This window comes from Rosa rugosa, chromosome 6, assembly GCF_958449725.1.
Source record: "Rosa rugosa chromosome 6, drRosRugo1.1, whole genome shotgun sequence".
Lineage (NCBI taxonomy): Eukaryota > Viridiplantae > Streptophyta > Magnoliopsida > Rosales > Rosaceae > Rosa > Rosa rugosa.
Window position 1 is genome coordinate 49,171,360 of NC_084825.1, and position 20,172 is coordinate 49,191,531.

The window sequence follows — 20,172 nt, forward strand, 5'->3', positions numbered from 1 at the left end:
AGACCCATTGCTACCCAACCTTACTCTGCGTTACAACTGGTGACTGGGTACGAACCTGATGTTTCGCACTTACACGCATTTGGGTATGCAGTCCTCTTGCCAATTGTGCCGTCACAACGTACAAAATTGGGTCCTCAACAAAGGATGGGCATACATGTCAATTATGAGTCCTATCCATTATGTGCTCTTTAGACCCCTTGACAGGCGATCTCTTTACCGCTAGATTTGCGGATTGTCACTTTGATGAGACAGTCTTCCCGCCGTTAGGGGGAGATAAGAACATCACCGTTCCTGATGAACGGCATGAACTAACATGGAATGTTCCCACAATGTCTCATCTTGATCCCCAAACCGCACGAAAATAGTGAAGTGTGGACAATTCTAGATCTATAGAGTATAGAATACAATATGCCAGACACTTTCTCCGATCTAGCTAAAGTGACGAGATCATATATACCTGCTGCAAATGTGCCTGCAAGGATAGACGTCCCTGTAGGATGTGTCGTCCCAGATGGACGAGGTACGACCATGGCGGCTAACCAGTCATATGTCCCTGCCCAGAAGCGAGGTAGACCATTAGGTTCGAAGGATTCTTATCCCCAGAAGAGGGTAAACTTGGCACAAACTACTTGCATTGAGCAAATGAAGATAGGTTTCATCAAAGGAGACAACACCAAACATATTGCACCGAAGTTCTCCTTCAATCAGCAACAACAGGAGCATCAGAAGATTGAAGTCAAGCAGATTCGATCTGAAGACAATCGTGCAGACCTCTTTACCAAGTCACTACCAAAGTTACATTCCAGAATCATGTACAAGGTATTGGTCTACGTAAATTATCTGAATTACCTAACATGTAATTTTCAGGGAGAGTCGAAATCAGGGGGAGTATCCTGAAGTATACTCATTTGACCATCGTGTACTTTTTTTGTCCTTCGTCCAGGGTTATTTTGTTCCACTGGGTTTTGTTACCTGGTAAGGTTTTGACGAGACACATTTTTAGCATGGTCACCCCACTTACTACATCCAGAAGATGCTTTGATTTGACATATATATGCATTTGCTCATCTTTTCCCTTCGACCACAGGTTTCTCCCACTGGGTTTACCGGGCAAGGTTTTGGTGTAGCAACTCTAATGCATCCCTCTCGTAGACATACTACCTACCTATGGTGTTGATAAGAAGACTTCACCTATCTCTGAAGCTGTGATACTGCTACTCCACGCTCAAGCGCGTTGTGCTCTTTTTCTCCTTCGACCAAGGTTGTTTTTTTCCCCACAGGATTTTTATTACTTGGCAAGGTTTTTGACGAGACAGCTTAGAAGCGCATAGCAGGGGCAACACTATTGACATGGAATATCCAATGGGGAGCGTTGTAAATATTAATGTGGCTATTCATGTAATAGCAATTAGTGTTGCGTGATATACGCCAATTAAGATTGATTGGTGATTAACAGAATATAATTTGCGATTGATTGATTGTAATCAGATGAGTAATTGATGTAATCGTTAAATAGTTACCTTTTGTAAACCTGAGGTACTCCTATATAAACCTCATTGTGAGATGAATAGAATCACTTCATTCTTCACACTCTCTATTCTCTGTGTCATTTCTCTCTTCTCTCAAACTCTCTTACTTTTCATTTTACAACAAGGTTATAATTTTTGGAAATATTGTATCAAATATTCATATATAATAAATCTAATCAAGCAATCAAATCAAGCACATACTATAAACACAAATAATATAAAGGAGAAGAGAATTGGAGACTTTAGCCAGTGAGTACAAGAGTGGCACAACATTCGGTATCCTAAAGCCGTAGACGCCTCCCTATGTGCAGGTTATTATGGTCGTCTACAACTCCAAGATACAACCCTTGATGTCTCACAGATGTCTAATTCGCTTTGCACGACTAACGGTAGACGGGGTGCCATGTGTTTATCGATTGCTCAAGGAATAGGAAATAGGAATGGAAAGGAGAAATATGAAGAGTAAGTGAAAGAGAGAGTAGTACAAAGACCTATTGTTTTGTCTCAAAAGTTGAGTATTTATAGAAATCTTCATAACCCTTTGAAAAGATATGACTCTTCAATTTAAATAAATAATATTTAAATAATAATATGAGTTTTGAATCTTTAATAATTTAATAAAAAACCAACAATAATTATCTCTCATTACTATAGTCATGAGTCGTGATAAACAATATGGTGCATGTATTTCAGACTTCCAGTGACTCTTAAAAGTTAAAACCGTTTGATTTTGACATATCATAATTCTATCCTATCAGAAAAATATATGGGAATGTAAGATGAGTATTTAAAACGAGATGATTAGCCTTTGTTTTCTCAGATTTTTAAGTGTCAACACTGGCCTCTTGCATTTCTTTTGGTCGCTGCGTGTAATTTATATTATTTCCAGGGCAATTGGCTGGCAAGTAGCTAGGTTGTCTAGCTTGTTGATATCAATTTGCTGTAACGGCCGGAGGTGAAATTTTCATTAGTCCAAGAAGCATATATGTATAAGAAAGTAAGTACAACTAGAGGTTGCAGATGATTTTGCATAAATGCACCTTGATGTCTCAGTCTCAGCAACCAAACAATTGCACAAAGAACTGTACTACTGAAAACAATAATTCAACATGGAAGACATCCAAGACATAAGGACGTGTAATAAAAAGCTTTCCCATCATCACACGTACATCAACACATCCTTGTTATCGGAAATTAAGCCTAACCCGCTAGAATGGATGAAAGGCTGATTGAGGCTTCTCGAAGCGGAAATGTCCAACTTTTGCATCAGTTGCTGGCAGAAAATCCAGTCATACTCCATAGTGTTGCGCTGGCTTCGGGAGAGAACCCTTTACACATTGCTTCCTTGGCTGGCCATATTGAGTTTGTTAAGGAGGTTCTAATTAAGATTGAAACCAGCTTTTGCTAAAGAAATCAACCAGGATTGTTATAGCCCGATACATATTGCGTCTGCCAACGGGTATTTGGAGATTGTAAAGGAGCTGCTACAAGTTGATCCAAGACTCTCCCAGCTTAAAGGAAGAGATCAATGTACAGCTCTTCATTATGCAGCTCGCAGAGGGAGGATATTTATTATTAAAGAAATGGTTTCGGCTTGTTCAGAATGTGTCGAAGATGTGACCGAGCAAGGGGAGACTGTTTTTCACCTTGCTGTTAAGAATAACCAGTTTGAAGCTATTGATGCTATGGTGGAATTGGTCCGTGACAGGAACAAACTTGACATCCTGAATATGAAAGATAATAATGGCAACTCAGTTCTTCACCTAGCAACCTGGAAGAAGCAACACCAGGCAAGTGCAATTTGATCCAGCATAATTTAATAATTAACTTTAAAAGGTATTTGTACATACTAATGACTAACCCAAATTAGTTCTTCAGTAAGCATATCGAATCCACCATGCAGCAATGTCGTGTAGCTAGTGTATTTAGACAGATTGTTCCCTAGAGTTCATAATTTAGCTCTAGGTGAAATTAACCACCTTGTGTGGCCTTGTTTCTGATATACAGTTAGTTATACACAACTAATTAATGTAGTGTAATTGCTGCTCCACAAGGTGGTAAATTCTCAGTAATTATTTTATTTCATTCCACAAAGATTTTGTTAATTAGACGTGTTTTTCCTTAATGCTCACAGGTGGTGCAATGTTTACTTGCCGTTAACGGAACTAGTACTCCGGGTACATTGGACGTAAACAGTGTGAATCAGAGTGGTCTAACAGCTCTTGATCTGCTACTAATCTTCCCAAGTGGAGCCGGTGACCTGGAGATCGATGGTATCCTTCGCGGTGCAGGAGCTTTGAGAGCACGAGACATAGTCCACACTAATCACAACCATACCGTACTAAGTGTCCCCGCAGCATCAGAGAGCCATGATAGTTTGCTCATGGACCCAAAAAATTTGGTGGAGTACTTCAAGTTCAAAAGGGGCAGAGACTCTCCTGATGACGCACGAACCGCTCTGTTAGTCGTGGCAGTACTGGTGGCTACGGCAACCTATGAAACTGCAATAAACCCTCCAGGTGGTCTTTGGCAGGACACAAACTTAAGCAAGAATGGGACTGATCCACCACACCTTGTCGGCACGGCGAATATCGCCTCTTATAACACAGCTTACTACGTCGTTGGGGCGGTTTTCAACTCCATAGGGTTTTCAGTTTCTCTTCACATGATCAATATCCTCACAACCAATTTCCCCTTGCGGTTGGAGCTTCAAGTTTGTGGTGTTGCAATGTACTTTACGTACGTCACTGCATTGATTACTATATCTCCAGGTTTGACCTCAGGGTGGTACACATTGTTTGTACTTGTGCCATTTCTGCCTATGGCGGTACTACTTGCCGTGAGGTTTATCATCAAGCTTACAGAACCTCTGCGAAATCGACTGCAGACCTGCGGATTTGTCCTAAATTAATTTACAGTCCTAATTCGATGTGTATATGCATGTCATTTGAACATGATTCATCGAAGGAAAGGCGATAGAATAAACTTGTTTTTTCTCTATACAAAATCATCCAAGATACAAAATAAATATGTATATCTGATCTTTTGATTCTTTTCATTAGTAGTATGAATTATTAAAAATTTTAAATAGAAAGCATAAATACAAATTATTTTATTGTTTACTCATGTATTATACGTCTCTTACTTATTTGTACAGGCGTCTCTTACTTATTTGTATAGGCTGGTGACAAAAAGCCATACATATATACAGATCGAGATGGATTAAGCTAGAAAAACTTATAAATAAATAAATAAAAAAGCTTGATGAAAATGATGCATACCATACCATATGCATTAGTTTTGTGAGGTCTCGACCTAATCTATCCACTTACCCAAGTCTTCAATAGGAAAGAAACAGTGAGGACTGAGTATCGATGTATAGGAGAAGGTGTGTGATACAATAGGAAGAACAAGTTTCTTCAACATATCATTATTTTCTTCCATAGTTACATAATTTCCTTGTTCAATTGAGTTTAGAGGAGGTGTATTATATACTAAAACATAATAATAGCGACATATGGGTAAGAGCAGAAAGATTACTTTTAAAAACATTAGCTATTTGGCCTTTACATATATTAAGATGAATGAAAAGACCATTAACTATAACAAACTCACTAATAGATATAAACATGAAAACTGACTAAAATGATATTTACAAATGATCAAGATTTGTCGTAAGCTTTAAGAAAAAGATCGCCTGTTTTCCTGAAAATCGTACATACATCAAAGTGACTTGTACTGCTCAATCAAACGAGAAGCATGGAGGCGCGACGTCGGAGCCACGGTGCAACCCAAACTTTGCAGATAAGAAATCTGATGATCAACATAAGAAAGGGATTAATTTGGTCTGTTCACAATCCTAGAAACCAGCATCAGATGGCACTGGATGAAGTCTTTCAAAGTTTTTTACTGCAACTAAAGTGCAATGCAAAACTCAAAGATAACAAAATGAACTTTAAGTCTATTATTCAAGAGACCACTGTGTCCACAAAGGAAATAATCAAGTGCTGAATCTTAGCAACCTGTTTCGGTGTTGGTGCAGATGAACCCATTGAGTTCTCAATCCTTAACTTCTGGAAATGCTCCTGAAAGTATATGAACAGTTAGAAGCAAAGTTTACTTGCGCACAGTAATTCTAAACCAAGCACGTACAAGTGAGAGGTGTGCTGCTCATCTGAGCAACACTCTTTCAGCACCTATGTTAAAAACTATACTAACCTGCTTTTCCCGCATCATATGAGCACGTTGATCAGCAGGTATTTTCTGCCATCTCAAAACCTATTAGGAAGAAATATTATGCTGATGAAACATAAACCATAAATCAATTTAACTATAACTAAAATAATCTTTGTTGCATAGTATGATGTATGAACAGAGGTTAATGAAAAAACTTGCCCATTATAAATGTTAGATCATGGATTTCTTTTTCCTTTTAAGATGGTAAGCTTCCACAAATTGTTAGAAAGCCACGAGTGTAATACTTACGTATTCCGCATATTGAAATGCATCGTCACCTTTCAGGTAAGACTTCAGCAAGCGCAACACATCCTGAGTTCCACAGAAGTCAAGTTACTGTTATGAATAAAAGCCGTAGATGCATCACATGGGCATACATAAAAGCTGTTAGAGAGTTAAAAGAGGGATGCTAAGTTTCAAGCAGGCATATAGAACCCCTATTCCGCTAAATCATATCCAATTAGGAGACTACAGAACTCAACAGTCATTTAAAACCCGCACATAGGTTAAGAGAAACTCAGCCATTAGTTATCAACTTGGAAGTAAAAGTGAAAAATAATGACGGACAACATTTCCAAAACAGAGGTAGATAGTAATTGTATTAAAATGGAAGGATTAAATTTATACCTTGTGTTTGTAGTTCTTGACTCGCAGACGTTCATCTATTACAAAACCCACCTGTAAAAGGTACAACAGAAAACAGTAGTCAGCATCACCCTTCGCTTGGCCCGCAATTTAAAATTGGAAACTGTACAGGAAAAATAGAGTTTCTTATCTGTTTCAAAAATTTGAAACTATTCCTAACTCAGCAGAATCACACAAATTGCAAAAGACTAAGCCCTATACCGTACTGATATGGTTTATCTCAAGAGTATGTCACGACTACACATGCATCATCAAATGAAATGAGTTTTACTGCCTTACATTTAGTATTGCATTGACTATATGCAGCAGTATAAGTAAAACCAATTCACCTTGTCAAGCAACCTCTTAGGATGTTGAAATGCTTGCTTCTTAGCCCACTCATTAAATAAATGTGAGATAATTGATCTCTCGTCCACACAGAATCTATTAAACAGTGACAAAAGAATAAAGTCAGATAAAACAAAATTGATACGGATATTAGTATACCCCTCACAATTGGAAACAGAACCTTTTTAAGAAACCAGTTCCAAAGTTTGCCTCCACAAATTCAGTCAACTCTGTAGAAGCTTCATCAAGTTTGCTAGGGTGAAAATCATTCTGCACCACATCTTCTTCAGAGGGTCGAATGTTTGATCGTAGATCAGCCAACAACCCAGTAGTTCCTTTTGAAATGTCATGATGCTTTGACTGTAAATCTTGCTTTTCTATGTCAGCCTGGACACATAATCCCATCCATCAACATAAAAATTAAAATTTATACATTGTAGCAAGTACAGTTTGAACAGTTAGAAATGAGGCTTAAATTGGTGTATTTAAAGAAGTTAACAGACGACAAGATTCTTCAATGCAAAGTAAAAGCATGTTTAACTTTTACAAGAAATCATGTGAAATATGTGCATAATGATCCTTGTGAATGCTAAGGCATTACACCAATATGACAACTCATGCAACAGCCTTGTCAGATGCAATGGCAACTAAACACCCATTTTCAATTCTCATTCTGGAAAAGTAGCATACTTATCAAAAGATTTAATTGCAAACATTTTGAAAAACGTATCCATGATTATCTATTACTTGTAAACACAGCAGTTAAAATTAAAGAACAGTACAACACACCTGTTCTTCTCGAAGATGATTTGGGATTTCTCTGAGAAACCGTGAAGGTTGAAGCATCTAAGGAATCACCTTGTTAGTCAGCGCAATAATGAAAAAGTATATAGATAAATAAAAGTATGATAAAGCTTAAAGCTAAAACAGACCTGCCAATTGGAATCCGTCAAAACATAAAGAATGAAAAGTTTTGTTCGAGCACGAGTCATTGCAACATATAATAGGCGTCTTTCCTCCTACAATTTAAATGAGACAGATTACTTGAGGAGAGCGCTACAAAAATCATATATATGAAAGAAATGTTGAGCAGTTACTACATACCTCAATGGACGTCCCATTCTCTTTTGCACTACCATTGAATTCATTCAACAACGGTATCTCACATTCATTTACCTGTTATTGATATGAGCATTAACCATGAGCAATAAAGAAAACTTCAAAGGACATCTCCATGAGTCTAAGCAAACAGAAATTCTAATCACAAGCCATCAGAAGCATTAGCATGTCTAATCTCCAAGTCTACAAAGAAGATGACAGATCAACTCTACAAATAAATAAATAACACAAAATGATTTCAGTCACTTATTTAAGGCAAGTACCTTAATTATGAAAACAATGTCCCATTCTAAACCTTTTGACTGCATGAAAATGAAACAGAAAGACAGTAAGTTAATACAATAATGTTTGCAGAATCCAGAGGGGAACCAATGAGAATAACAGCATATATATAAGAATTAAGGAGTTTTGAGTGAGAGATGTAGATTAATAAAACCTGATGGATGGTAGTTAAGGTAACAGAAGTTTCGTTGTCATGTCTTCGGGAGCGAAAGTTTTCACTCTCCCGCTCAGATATGTAGTCAATGAAAGCTTTGAGTAAATTAAGACATCCTTTATCTCCTTCTACAACTTCTCTCTCCCCTTCTGCCGCAGCAAAATGAGTGGATAGAAAATCAGATATATCATCCAGTAGGTACTGAAGAACCTGCAATAGGAACAAAGAAAAATTACATTTCTGCCACATGGATGACCAAAGAGTAATGGAAGAACCAAAGTTAACTCAACTTCACAAGTTCACATATAGAAGAAGTTCCAAAAATTATTAAAAATAAAAACATAAGAATGTCCATTGGGTAATTGCTGTTCGTTATTTGCTGTTGAATAAAAATTATTATACTTGTAATTGGAACTAACAAGTAAGAAGGAGTTCGGAGTTCTATTGTTATACATGTTTTTAGCAGTGTAGAATATTTAGAATTCCTCATACATATCTAGTTGAATTTTATATTTCTTGATAAGTCTAATTTCTGAGAAAGAAAATCAATTTTGATAATGAAGAAAACTCATTGTAAATGCCGAAATGAAACCTTTAGATCATGAGCAATACTCACCCTAATGAAGGAGTTAATTGCAGCAGTTAGAAGATTCAGATATTCTAAGACATATCCAACAGAATGATCAACAATCAAAATCAATGAGTGAGGAGAAGAATAAATGCAAAATCATGTTATTTATGTAGCAGATCTTTCAGATTATATCATAGTGACTTTTTCGCAATCAGCTAGAAACTCCAAACTCACAGATCTCATGTCATTGTCTTCATTTAGCAACTTCCCACCATCAACATCGACGATAGCACGCTGCTCCAGAAGGTATTTCTATACATGGAAGTGGGATGAGAGAAATGATTGATGAAACATGGAATATAAGTATGAAACAAAGAAGATTGTATCGAGCCTCTAACCATTAAGTAAAATACAGCTTGATCAAAAAACCATGTCAACAGTGCATAAGTGAGATTCTAACCTGTGGTACCATGTTCGCCACTGAGGTTATGACAGCTGAAATTGATTGTTCCTGTATGCATGGATAAGTGAAACTATTGAACAAACTCAGAATTGAAGTAAAGAACAAATCCACAGTTCTCTCAGAATGTGAAGACAGAGATTGCAAATGACAAACTTTACCAGTTTAGAAACATGTGAACAGATGCTACCCATTGTGGAATAGATAGTGAAAAAATCAAGAAAATGCATGAAAGCAAGGAGTTTTCTTAAATTTTAATTACAAGGAGGCATGAATCTATGCAAAGCCACTTTAGACAACTCAAACCAAATAGAAAACAACCTCTTCAATTTATCACACCAAAAAGATGAAATCTAGGTCCTTATTATCCACTACAATTCAAAAACTACTACTACCACGTCATGCCAATAAGAAGCCACAGATGCTACATTTTACCAAATATATTTACCCTGCAAACGAGTTTTGAAATCATCTCTAATGTCAACAGCACCTTGCGTCCTTGAGTAAGCTGAGGCCTGTTAGTAATCCCAGGGACCGTTAATCAGTACAGAATAAACACTCTCAACACTTGTTGTCAAAAAAAAAAAAAAAAGGAAAGGGAAAACACTGCAGCAGACAGAGCTAATAATAGACATACACATGAATAATAACCTGCATAGCAAATATTTGCTGGGAGGTACAATAACTTTACAGAAAAGAAAGAAAGAAAATTGTGTAGAGCTAGCCATAAAAATGTTTAAGAAATCTTGTTATACGGACCTCTTCAAGTTCCCAGAAACTTTTGCACTGAAAATTTCACCAGCAGCTGATATGAAGCTGAATTTTCTGGCAGTAGAAATTTTGTCAATGTAATCAATCACCTGAGTGAGAGACTCAGAGGTGTGAGTTGAAGCATTGAGGGTGCAAAAAAGAAGAGTTGAAATAGCACAAGCAAATACAACTGTAACACTGAAAGGAATGTCATAATGATAATGGTACATTGAACATGCACCTTCTTCTTTTCCTCTTTCTCAAAAGGAAGTAAAGCCTTGAAGACTCGGCGATATGATCCATCATCACAACCAGGCAAAGTTGTTCTAAGCATAGCAATAATGGCTCTAACTACCTACAATAAGACAAGCACTACATCAACAACCAACAACTACATATCACAGAGTGCATCAACTAATAAAATGTTAAAAATTGATTACATAATTCATTAAACACACCAATATCTTACTACTGTATCAGGCTGAAATGTAAAGTAAAAACATGGGGAAAACATACACTGATACACCTTGCCAAATAGAACAAAAGCAGCACATTTCTTTAAGTAACATAAGTTTCATCGGAATCATTGCATATTATCATTCCAGGACAGCCATAAAGAAAAGATAAGTTCTCTCTTAGTACATGAAACCTTGTTAAGATAGCTAACCCACTTGGTCACGAAAAGCAAGAACAACATGCGAAGGGATGAGTGACTCCGAGATTCAGGTGAAAAGGGACAAAATTCTCGTTTGCGTAATTTCAACCACATTTATACTTGCAGCCACCTCAGGCAAAATGTTATTGAAAGACAAGTACAGATAGCAAAGAATGTTGGTTTTGTAATCTTAAAATACTGAATACCTTCTTCCGATAAACTGCTACTCCATGAACATTAAAAGGTATTTTCCTTTCACGAAAGGCTGTTTGGAAGACTTTTCCTGATACCTGTAGTACAAAAACAAAAGTACATTCAGTCAACAAGTACCAAATGTGTTCGCCCATCCCCCCATTCACGTTAACACTAGGGAAAGTACACTTGACCTGCCTCCGGTAAAGGATTGCGATGTTTCCGAATGAGCACTTTACATCTGATTGGTTAGATGTGGTCTCCAAGATCTTGTCAACAACAAAGGCACATTGTGCATCCTCATTGTGGCATTCTTTGATAACAATCTGCATTTTGTCAGCAAAACCATTCAAAACTGTATACCACTGACTAGTTAAAAAAATGGAAAACGACATCAAATATTACTTTTTACAGCATGCAAAAACTATACACCTTGGATCCAGAAGAGTTGTCGGTGTCAACATTCTTTAGCTGACATCTCTTCTTATTGTTTTTTATGACACATGATGCAGCTTCCACAATATAGCGCGTAGACCGATAGTTTTTATTGAGTCTAATCTGAATCATAAGATAACAAATTCCACATAGCCCTCATCAGGTGAAGTTTCTTTCTAGAATGTGTACGACATATGAATATGATCTGCATATAAAATAATTATATATAATAAAGAAGAAATTGGGAATGACATGGCAAAGCATGTCAGTCAAGTATAAAAGCAAACCTCTTTGTAACTGGGGAAATCCTTACGGAAGGAATCAAATCCAGAAATGTCTGCTCCATTGAAACTGAAAATCGACTGCAGCAGGAGATGTGCAACTGAACTTTAGAACAGCTAAGGAGCTTAATGAGAACGAACACTGTGTGAGTGTGTGTGTGTGTGTGTGTGTGTGTGTGAGAGAGAGAGAGAGAGAGATAGCTTCGGCTTCCTTCATGTGGAAATTCAATAAATAAACAGCATACTTGATCATCATCTCCAACAATGGTTATGTGGTTGTGAGAGGCAAGAATCCGCAGAAGACTATATTGCATAGCACTTGTGTCTTGAAACTCATCTATGACAATGGCTTTCCATGAATCCTGGCTCTCCCTTAACACTTGGTAATGGAGCAAGCAATAGTCAGAACATGACAAACATGTGAAACTACACATATAATTTAATATATCTGGATGCTACAGACCTTCTGGAAAATCCGTGAGCAGCTTCACAGAGCAGCTAATCAAGTCATGGTAGTCCAAGGCATTGCAAGATTTTAAGATATCATTGTAGTTTCCAAGAATCTCAGCCTGATTCAAATGCATAGATAAAAATCAAGAGCAGTAGTACTAGTAAACATGTCTGAATCATCTAGTAATCAGCTTACCCCTATCTCATTGCCCATTTTACTGTATTCTGCAGGAGTCTTTCCAGAAGCTTTTGCCTGAAGTACAACAAAAGTTATTGATGATACCACACATGAAGTCAATTCATTAATACACAAAGAGACTACTGAGAGAGACTAGAAGATGCTCATACAGTAATGAAAATGTGTTTTAGGAAATATACATGATCTGGGACCGACAATTCATTTCCATTATTCTTATTATACATTTGTCATTTGAGCATGTTTCTTATTCATCTCAATCCATTACAGCATGGAATATCAAAGTTGGTATTCAACACTAACCTGAGTTACAACTTTCAGCCATTTCTTTGACGCATCCTTAAAGTGATGAGGAGAAGTCAAACCATTAGACTCTTCACTGTCCATGCCGACATTATATTTCTGCCTACTCTTTCCATTTTCTGATAACCGCACAGCTTCAATAATTGCTCTTCTCTGTTGTCCATGTCCATATATTAAGAACTCTGGTGTGCGCTCAAGTCTAGAACAGAAGCAACCCAACATATCAGATCAGATTCATTAATATATGCATGTTACTCAAAATGGAGGTTTAAAAATACAGCATACTTCTCTGCATGTGATCGACAAAGCTGCAACGAAAATGAATGAAAGGTGCTGATTGTAAGTTCTTTTGCCGCTGCTTTGCCAGCCACCTTTGCAATGCGCTCTCTCATCTCGGAAGATGCTGCTATAGTGAAAGTCATTGCTAGAATGTTGGATGCACTAATCCCCTATATGCAAACAACACAAACGAAACCGAAGAGTATAAGATCATTGCAACATACACAAAAATACACAATTGAGAGGAAACTTGGAAGTACCTCATTAAGCAGCATTAGAACACGCCCAACCATAGTTGAGGTCTTTCCACTTCCAGGTCCTGCAGCAATCATCAATGGTGTTGCAATGTCACTACAAGCCGCTTCGCGTTGCCGGTCATTGAGAGACTGTAAATACTTCAAGTACTCATCCGGCATGCTCGGTAATCCATGGTCAGTAGAATAACCTCCACCGCCACTAATCACACGCGCCACCGCAGAACCATTCACATTAACATCACGCTGAACTTGCAGAGTTTTCTGCTCGATCAAAGCGTCAATCTCCTGCAAAACACTCTCATCGAAATCATCGTCGTCGTCCAGAATTCCGGTCGCCGCCGAGAAAGAATCAACTGGAGTACAAAACTGCGGTTGCCTGATCGGAGTAGTGAACGAATCTTCAATCCGAGTAATGACTGAGCTTGAGCTCTCACAATATGAACCGTTGCTGGATTCAGAAACTGCTGAGTGGCAGCGATTCACAGAAAATGGAGATGGAGTATTTACCGTTAGCTCAGCAAGAGGAGCTCGCTGATTAAGCTGAGTAGGAGTTCGGAACCTGAAATTGAAGCCACGATTCAATCAATTACGCAAGAAATGAACTTGAACAGAGTAGTGGTGAGAGTGTAGGACTTACTTGCTGTGAGGGAAGTGTGCATCAGGCGAAACGGCGTCGTTGCGAGGGCGTTTACGGTCGAGAAGAGCCTTGGCGGCTCTGTAATTCCGAGATATTCGGTTTCTCTGCTCCTCCGTGAGTCCGTCTCCGCCGTGGATTTGACCGTTTTCGTTGGACATCGTGCGACGGAGGTTTGCCTGAGAAGAAGACCAGTCTGCCCTAAAAGGACTCGGTTTTCCCTCCTATCCGCGGTGGTTCGAAAACAAATGGACCTTGGGCCTATTGGGCCTTAAAATGGGCCTACCGCACTAGTAAAAGTGCAAAAACCAAAGCTCTTCCTTTTCGGGAGCCAAAAATGGAGGCACTGATAGCTTCTTACGGAGACACGTCGTCGGACTCAGACTCCGAGTCGTCGCCGGCGCCAGCGTCGGAGCAGAAAACGTCTCAAGAATCAACAGCTGTTCTTCTTCCTCCGCCTCCTCTCTCACTTCTCGACGCCCCCAATTCATTAGGTAACCCCTAATTTCAATCTCTTTTCGTTTCGGATTTAGCTTTTAGAGTTTTGGACACCAACTGTTCGACGTTTTGCCTCTGAAGGATTTCTGGACTACTTGCCGAGCGCTCAGCCCAGCAGAGTTAGGAACTTCCCTCATATAGATGGAAACTACGCTCTACATGTCTATATCCCAGGTACCCAACTTCTCTGATTTTCAGCTGCATTGGGATAAGCTATGACTTTGGGATTGGAATTAGAGCTTTTGTGTGGTTTCAGTTTATATACCGGCGGCGCCGAGGAAGGAGATGGCATTGTTTATAAGGAGACTGTCATCTGTTGTGCCTGGTCTCCATGCTGTGGACGTTGATGTGCCGCTTGACGTTTTGTGCAAAGATGAACAAAAGCTTGAACAGGTTGGGTTAGGGAGGGAGTTTCATATAAGTCTGGGGAGGACTGTGCCGATCCGGGTGCACCAGATTGACTCATTGGTGGCAATGCTGAGGCAGAAGCTTCAGACTCAGAGGCGGTATGGTTGGGTTCCCTTGTTTACATGAATTTTGGTTTTGTTGATGAACATATGCTTTGGTTTTTTCATATCCAGTTTCCGATTGTCGGTTTTTGACATATTGTTTGTGTGGAACAGTTATTGGATTGATTTTAGCAAGTGGGAGGTTTTTGTTAACGATGATCATACACGCACCTTTGTATCAGTGGAAGTTATTACTGCTGGATTAGCTGAGGTATGCTGGAGAGCTTTCTCTCTTAATAACAATTCTTATTGTGTTGAGTTTGATATAGATGTAAAAGTTCTAAATTGCTGAAAATGATAATATTATTGGAATTTTGAATCATTGAGTTCTTGCCTGCATAGATTTGTTGTTGTTATGATGTACAGTTGTACACTGAATGATCAATAATATTTGTACTTCTGAGATAATGATGAAACAGATGAGTGAAAATGTATTGTGCATATGGGGTTTAGTGTTTGCTAATGGTTTAAATATTATTCATACATACGCTACAGACATAGGAATATATGAGACTTGGTGGAAATGTGAGAAGCTACGCGTAAATCATGTTCTTATTGTGTAAGATTCATCATATGCTATGGAAATCTGAAACATACCAGTGTTTAAACCATGACATTTATACGGCTTTTGAGTCAACTTGCTTGTTTCGTGTATAATTGGTGCATGCTTGACTGCTTGAGTTAGATTATAGTGATATCAGATGTGATTCTTTCTGCCTCATTTGGTTTCAGATAACAAAGCAGATTCAAGCTGTCAATGAGGTGTATAAGCTTCACAATCTCCCTGAGTTTTACAAGGTTAGCATTTTTAATGCCTGTTTCAAACGCTAATGAATGACTGAGCATGAACATTACTCATTACTTGTGCACAATCTTTGATGTTGATAACAGGATCCACGTCCCCATATATCAGTCGCTTGGGCATTGGGTGACACCAGGGAATCCCTAAAGAAAGTGGTTGAAGATGAAAGAAGAAAATCTACAGTTGGGGGGTCATTGCAGAAATGTATTTTTACCAGTAGATTCAGTGGCATAGACTGTAAGATTGGCAACAAAACATACAAAATATGTAAATTTTCTGATGAATAATGTATAATCAAATTCTTGTTCTTGTATCTGACTGCGCGATTCACTCAGGTTGTATACTGGGTTGACTTGTTTATTAATAGATATAAAGGCAATGATCATCAGGGAACCATTGACCATTTGCCTAATCTCATTGCTAAGAATTTCACCAAAGTTGATATGGATTTTACCACCATAAAGAAGTTTCAAACGAAGGTGCAAAAGATAAGAAAACCCTTCAAGTGCATAATCATAATCTTGAACCGTTTGTATATACAGATATTGCAGGGTTCTATCAGAAGGACATATGTATGACACCAAGAGAAAGGTTGTAACTTGTATGTGAAGGGGCAATAGATGCCAGGGATTAATGTTAATCAAAGGGATCGATTCGAGGGTCATGCTCGCTTGCCATGGCCATCCCAGTGCAAAGGCATGTAGGGCACATAACCTGCCAGATTACAGACAAGGAAATCATGAGAACTTGTTGTTTAGCATTTCCCCTGTTGCTCAACATATCATATCAGCCATCAGTCACATGAAGCGGCTATCCTTGATCTATAGCCAAATATATTGATGTGGCAAGCAGGAAGAGATAATTAGCAAGCAATAAACATGTTCAAATATCCAACCTTTCCGGATCCTGAGCAGTTTGAACATCTTTCGGTTTTAGGTAGTGATAAAGGCTGTTCTCCACCATCAATGGTTGATACTGCTTCAGCAAGCACGAGGGTTCCTGTGCTTGAACACCGAGCACAAGCAAGATATCCTGCATAAATATGGAGAAATAATTAGTTACCATCAGCTATATACACATAAACTAATAAGCAGAGTGAGGATGAGTGCCAAGAGTTGAATACTGAACTGAACAAGTGAAAACATGGAAGTGTGGAAGTGGGTGCAGGTGTGTGTATGTATAAGTGAATATTGAACTGAATACTACACTAACTTGGCTAAGAGTTGAAACCAAACATTGTATAGGCAACAGGTATTTAAAAGCATTTCAATGAAGGAATCAGGTCTTTTAAGAAGTAATCTGATCATCCTACATTTTGGGAATGCATGCATGGGAGAGTGGGTTGTCGCACTTGAAAGGTACTATGATATACAGATCGATTACCAAAAAAAAAGCATAAAAGAAGAACTTTGAATTCATAGTTGATCCCTTAAAAAGAAAATTGTTTCACTTCTCCCTTTCTCCCTTTCTCATCAAAATGTTTTACAAAATGTTTGTAAAAAGCTTCTCACTTCTTGCTTGCTCATCAGTAGAATGGAGCATACAGGACAACCTAGACTCTAGCTTAAGATGCAGCCATTTATTAAGCTAGAGATATGCTAACCAATACAAATATCTCACTCATAGATATTAAAAGCTATAATAAAACCTATAACAAGAACTCAAAGGTCATACCAGTTCCAAGACAATATTTGCATCTCTTATCCTCCTGCAGTTTTACATTGTTTATTTCAACTACCATCAGTGAAGAGATCACTCCAACTGCTCCTCCCGAGAAGGATGCAACTATGGGATCAACTTCACTGCAATTTGACAGAAAAGCAGGTCAATTAATGAAACTGGAAAGAAACAAAAAAACATTTGTATGAACATCACTAGCTTCATATCCTCATATATAACATGGTATGTTTTCTACTGTGTGAAACCTGAGGATCCTCATCAGTTTAGATAATTTGGTTCCATTAGTAAAACTTAGTACCTTCTGCTGCCACATTTAGTCTCAAAATGATATGTATTTCATTGCAAGATTCATATCGAGAAAGGTAATCTGAAATTTCTAGATTTCAAGAAAACCAATTATATATCAGGCTACACATACCTCAACTGCATAGGCAGATGCATACTACTTATGAAGTCTTCATATGATGTGCCTCCTATTCCCAGCCTCAACTCTAACTGAAATATGAATATACAGAGATAATTGGGAAAGGAAGTTTAAAACAATTCGATCCATGTTGTCAAAAACTTCAAAAAAAAAAAAAAAAAAAATCACAGAAAATGTAATGTTTATGAATCATTATTAGAAACTTAAAGTAATCAACGTAAGTTAATGAACAAATAACTTACAGTGGGTGCTAGGAGGCCACCGAAAAGGATGATTCCCGCAATAAGAGAAAAACAAACAGCATAATACTGCTTAAGGTTTGCTGAAGTCTGGAACAAATGAATTCACCATGTGATTAACACTTTGCAGAGAACTTTTTGTCCTTGACCGCTTCTTTGCCAAGTTACTCAAACCTTTATTACTCATAGAAACACAACTGTTCATATAGGAAACTTACCAAGGGAGGCAAGAATGGAATGAATGATGGAAAGTTCGGAAGTTCATTTTCTTGCTCTTCACTTGACATTCCGAGCTCTGCGTTTTTAATCCTCTGTTGTATCCTCAGCCTGCGAACCTACACAAATTGAAGTTCATTTAGTCAAAAACCAAACACAGATTTCTAACCATAAGGAAAAAAAAAAAAAAAAAAAACTACTACAAAAGAGAGCCTAATTGTAACTGTAGACAAAAGTGATACTGTGATAGTATACTATACTCATATCGTGGTACAACTTGCCCACCTCTTCCATATGCAAGAAAATTTTGTTGCGACGACTCCGAATATTATCCTGAATCTCTTGCAGTTCCATTTTGGCAAAGTCTTGCACTGTTTCCGGCCCCTCTATAATACAGAATCTGCACATTGAAGCAACATCAGATGACTATATCACAATCCAGAAACCATCTTTCCCCATCAACCATTCATCAATAACAAATAGTCCCACAAGTTTTAAGACAACATCAAAACAGAATCACACTTTTGTAAGCTTAACAACAACTACAACGCGTTTAAACATAATCAAAATGTTAGTGGATAGTGAATATACTGAATAAGAATCGGAACAATTCGATACCATTTTATTTGCTAAACAAGAACCCAACTACAACTATCTAAGTTGATTATATTCGCAAGCATAAGCAACTATGCATAAAACTTTAACTAATCAAAGCACAGAACTTTATTAAAGAAAGAGAGAGTACCCAGCAGGGTTTGTTTCAGCTGAATCAGAATCCACAGATTGAGCAAAAGAAGAAGGGTCAGACTCGGAAGCCATCGATCGCAATCTGAAGCTTGATTTCTGGTTAAATCTGGAGCCGTAGCTATGCAAACTATACGATCCATAGCGATTTATTATAGGTGAAACCGCAACCAGTCGACCCAAAGAGAGCGAGAGCATGACTCTAGCTCTATATGAAAAACACCCAAAACAGCAGAGCCACTTTTGTCCCTGTTTCTACAAAGAAAGAGCAGAGTAGCTAACTCAGTTAGCTCACTGAGTTGAGTTGAGTTGAGTTGGGAACTTGGGTTTTAGTAATGGAATGGTGACAACTGACAAAGAATAAAATAGAAGGAGCACTATATAAGTATATATGCGGGGGACTTGTCAGCTAGCTAAACAGTAGCTTCAGACTTTCTCTGAAACTGAGTTGGTGATTGATGCTCAGGAAATTGAAATGAAAATAAAAATCTGGATGGAAATGAATGGAGGGAAACTTGGGTGATTTGCAGACCATGAAATATAGGAAAAATTCGTTTTATTACAATGAAAAACAGAGTTTTGAGTGGTCCTGGAAATAAAAAACGGAAATAGGGTCTGTCACTTTCTGTTTTGGTTGTGTTAGACTTAAACCAGAAAACAGAGATCAATCTGTTTCATTATCCAATTCTATTGGTGTCTCTTTTACTAGTGTTTATTGATTTTATCTAAATTTGGTGTCTTGTGTTTACTGGCGAAATGAAAGGGAGTGCAAGATTGGATATTATAGTAGATAGTTGTTTGTATGACTCGTGGATAATGAATTATACATAATGGATAAGATGATTTTTTGAGTTCATTTTCATGGTGAACTTGATGTTGTAAAAGGTCTCATTGGGTACAAAATGACGGTGATGGAATACTTCTTTGTTAGAAATGAAATTCTAACCAGATATTTTGCGATTGTGGAGATTTATTTTTTACAGTATCGATAATGAGTTTATAATTTCATAACATCATTTCTACATGATCGTTCGAGATGAACTAAATGACAAAAGTTTAGCATTTTCCTCCCTTGTATATGTCCACCCTTAGTTTACTTTGCGTTAACTTTTCCAAATTCTTAGACCATGTCACAAGTATTGTTCATGTTGAGAAATCCATCAAAAGTCTCAAATAAGATTGTCTACTTACACTAGTATTCGCGTTTTCAAATTACAAGATTCAAACTTTCAATAACATTATCAATCGTGAATTTGAAACTCAAATTAAAAATGAGTATGAGGTTTACGATTGATAATAATGGGT

General features: G+C 37.7%; 4 protein-coding genes across 5 annotated transcripts; 2 read left to right on the plus strand and 2 right to left on the minus strand.

The window, feature by feature from the left end:
- The first annotated feature begins 2,742 nt into the window (after positions 1–2,742).
- Positions 2,743–4,541, plus strand: LOC133713759 (ankyrin repeat-containing protein BDA1-like). Its single transcript, XM_062139789.1, is given in 3 exon segments — positions 2,743–2,907; positions 2,909–3,319; positions 3,664–4,541. Coding segments are annotated over 3 exon segments (1,353 nt in total). The 3' UTR covers positions 4,441–4,541.
- A 495-nt stretch (positions 4,542–5,036) lies between these two features.
- LOC133714941 (ATP-dependent DNA helicase SRS2-like protein At4g25120) lies at positions 5,037–14,018 on the minus strand. Of its 2 annotated transcripts, XM_062141226.1 has the most exons (28): positions 13,759–14,017; positions 13,125–13,680; positions 12,871–13,034; positions 12,586–12,784; positions 12,283–12,339; positions 12,100–12,205; positions 11,882–12,015; positions 11,643–11,717; positions 11,353–11,478; positions 11,115–11,246; positions 10,935–11,018; positions 10,315–10,428; positions 10,083–10,183; positions 9,772–9,838; positions 9,324–9,374; positions 9,098–9,175; positions 8,293–8,502; positions 8,120–8,158; positions 7,842–7,913; positions 7,670–7,756; positions 7,527–7,583; positions 6,919–7,124; positions 6,740–6,833; positions 6,393–6,443; positions 6,015–6,077; positions 5,748–5,807; positions 5,552–5,614; positions 5,037–5,342 (listed from the first exon to the last, which is right to left on the minus strand). In XM_062141226.1, exons 1-28 carry the CDS (start codon positions 13,914–13,916, stop codon positions 5,253–5,255), a joined length of 3,294 nt encoding a protein of 1,097 aa, XP_061997210.1. In that variant the 5' UTR covers positions 13,917–14,017; the 3' UTR covers positions 5,037–5,252. The 2 variants fall into 2 exon arrangements, with proteins under 2 accessions (XP_061997210.1, XP_061997211.1); XM_062141227.1 differs by lacking the exon at positions 9,098–9,175 and having other exon boundaries at positions 13,759–14,018.
- Positions 14,019–14,064: 46 nt separating this feature from the next.
- LOC133714943 (uncharacterized) lies at positions 14,065–16,001 on the plus strand. The gene is made up of 6 exons (XM_062141229.1): positions 14,065–14,249; positions 14,335–14,427; positions 14,510–14,759; positions 14,877–14,973; positions 15,495–15,560; positions 15,654–16,001. The coding sequence occupies exons 1-6, from the start codon at positions 14,093–14,095 to the stop codon at positions 15,849–15,851; spliced, it is 861 nt and encodes a 286-aa protein (XP_061997213.1). The 5' UTR covers positions 14,065–14,092; the 3' UTR covers positions 15,852–16,001.
- A 50-nt stretch (positions 16,002–16,051) lies between these two features.
- On the minus strand, positions 16,052–19,392 carry LOC133714942 (protein ORANGE-GREEN, chloroplastic). Its single transcript, XM_062141228.1, has 8 exons — positions 18,869–19,392; positions 18,409–18,523; positions 18,126–18,242; positions 17,911–17,997; positions 17,663–17,739; positions 17,239–17,366; positions 16,460–16,596; positions 16,052–16,278 (listed from the first exon to the last, which is right to left on the minus strand). Exons 1-8 carry the CDS (start codon positions 19,063–19,065, stop codon positions 16,201–16,203), a joined length of 936 nt encoding a protein of 311 aa, XP_061997212.1. The 5' UTR covers positions 19,066–19,392; the 3' UTR covers positions 16,052–16,200.
- Positions 19,393–20,172: the final 780 nt, after the last annotated feature.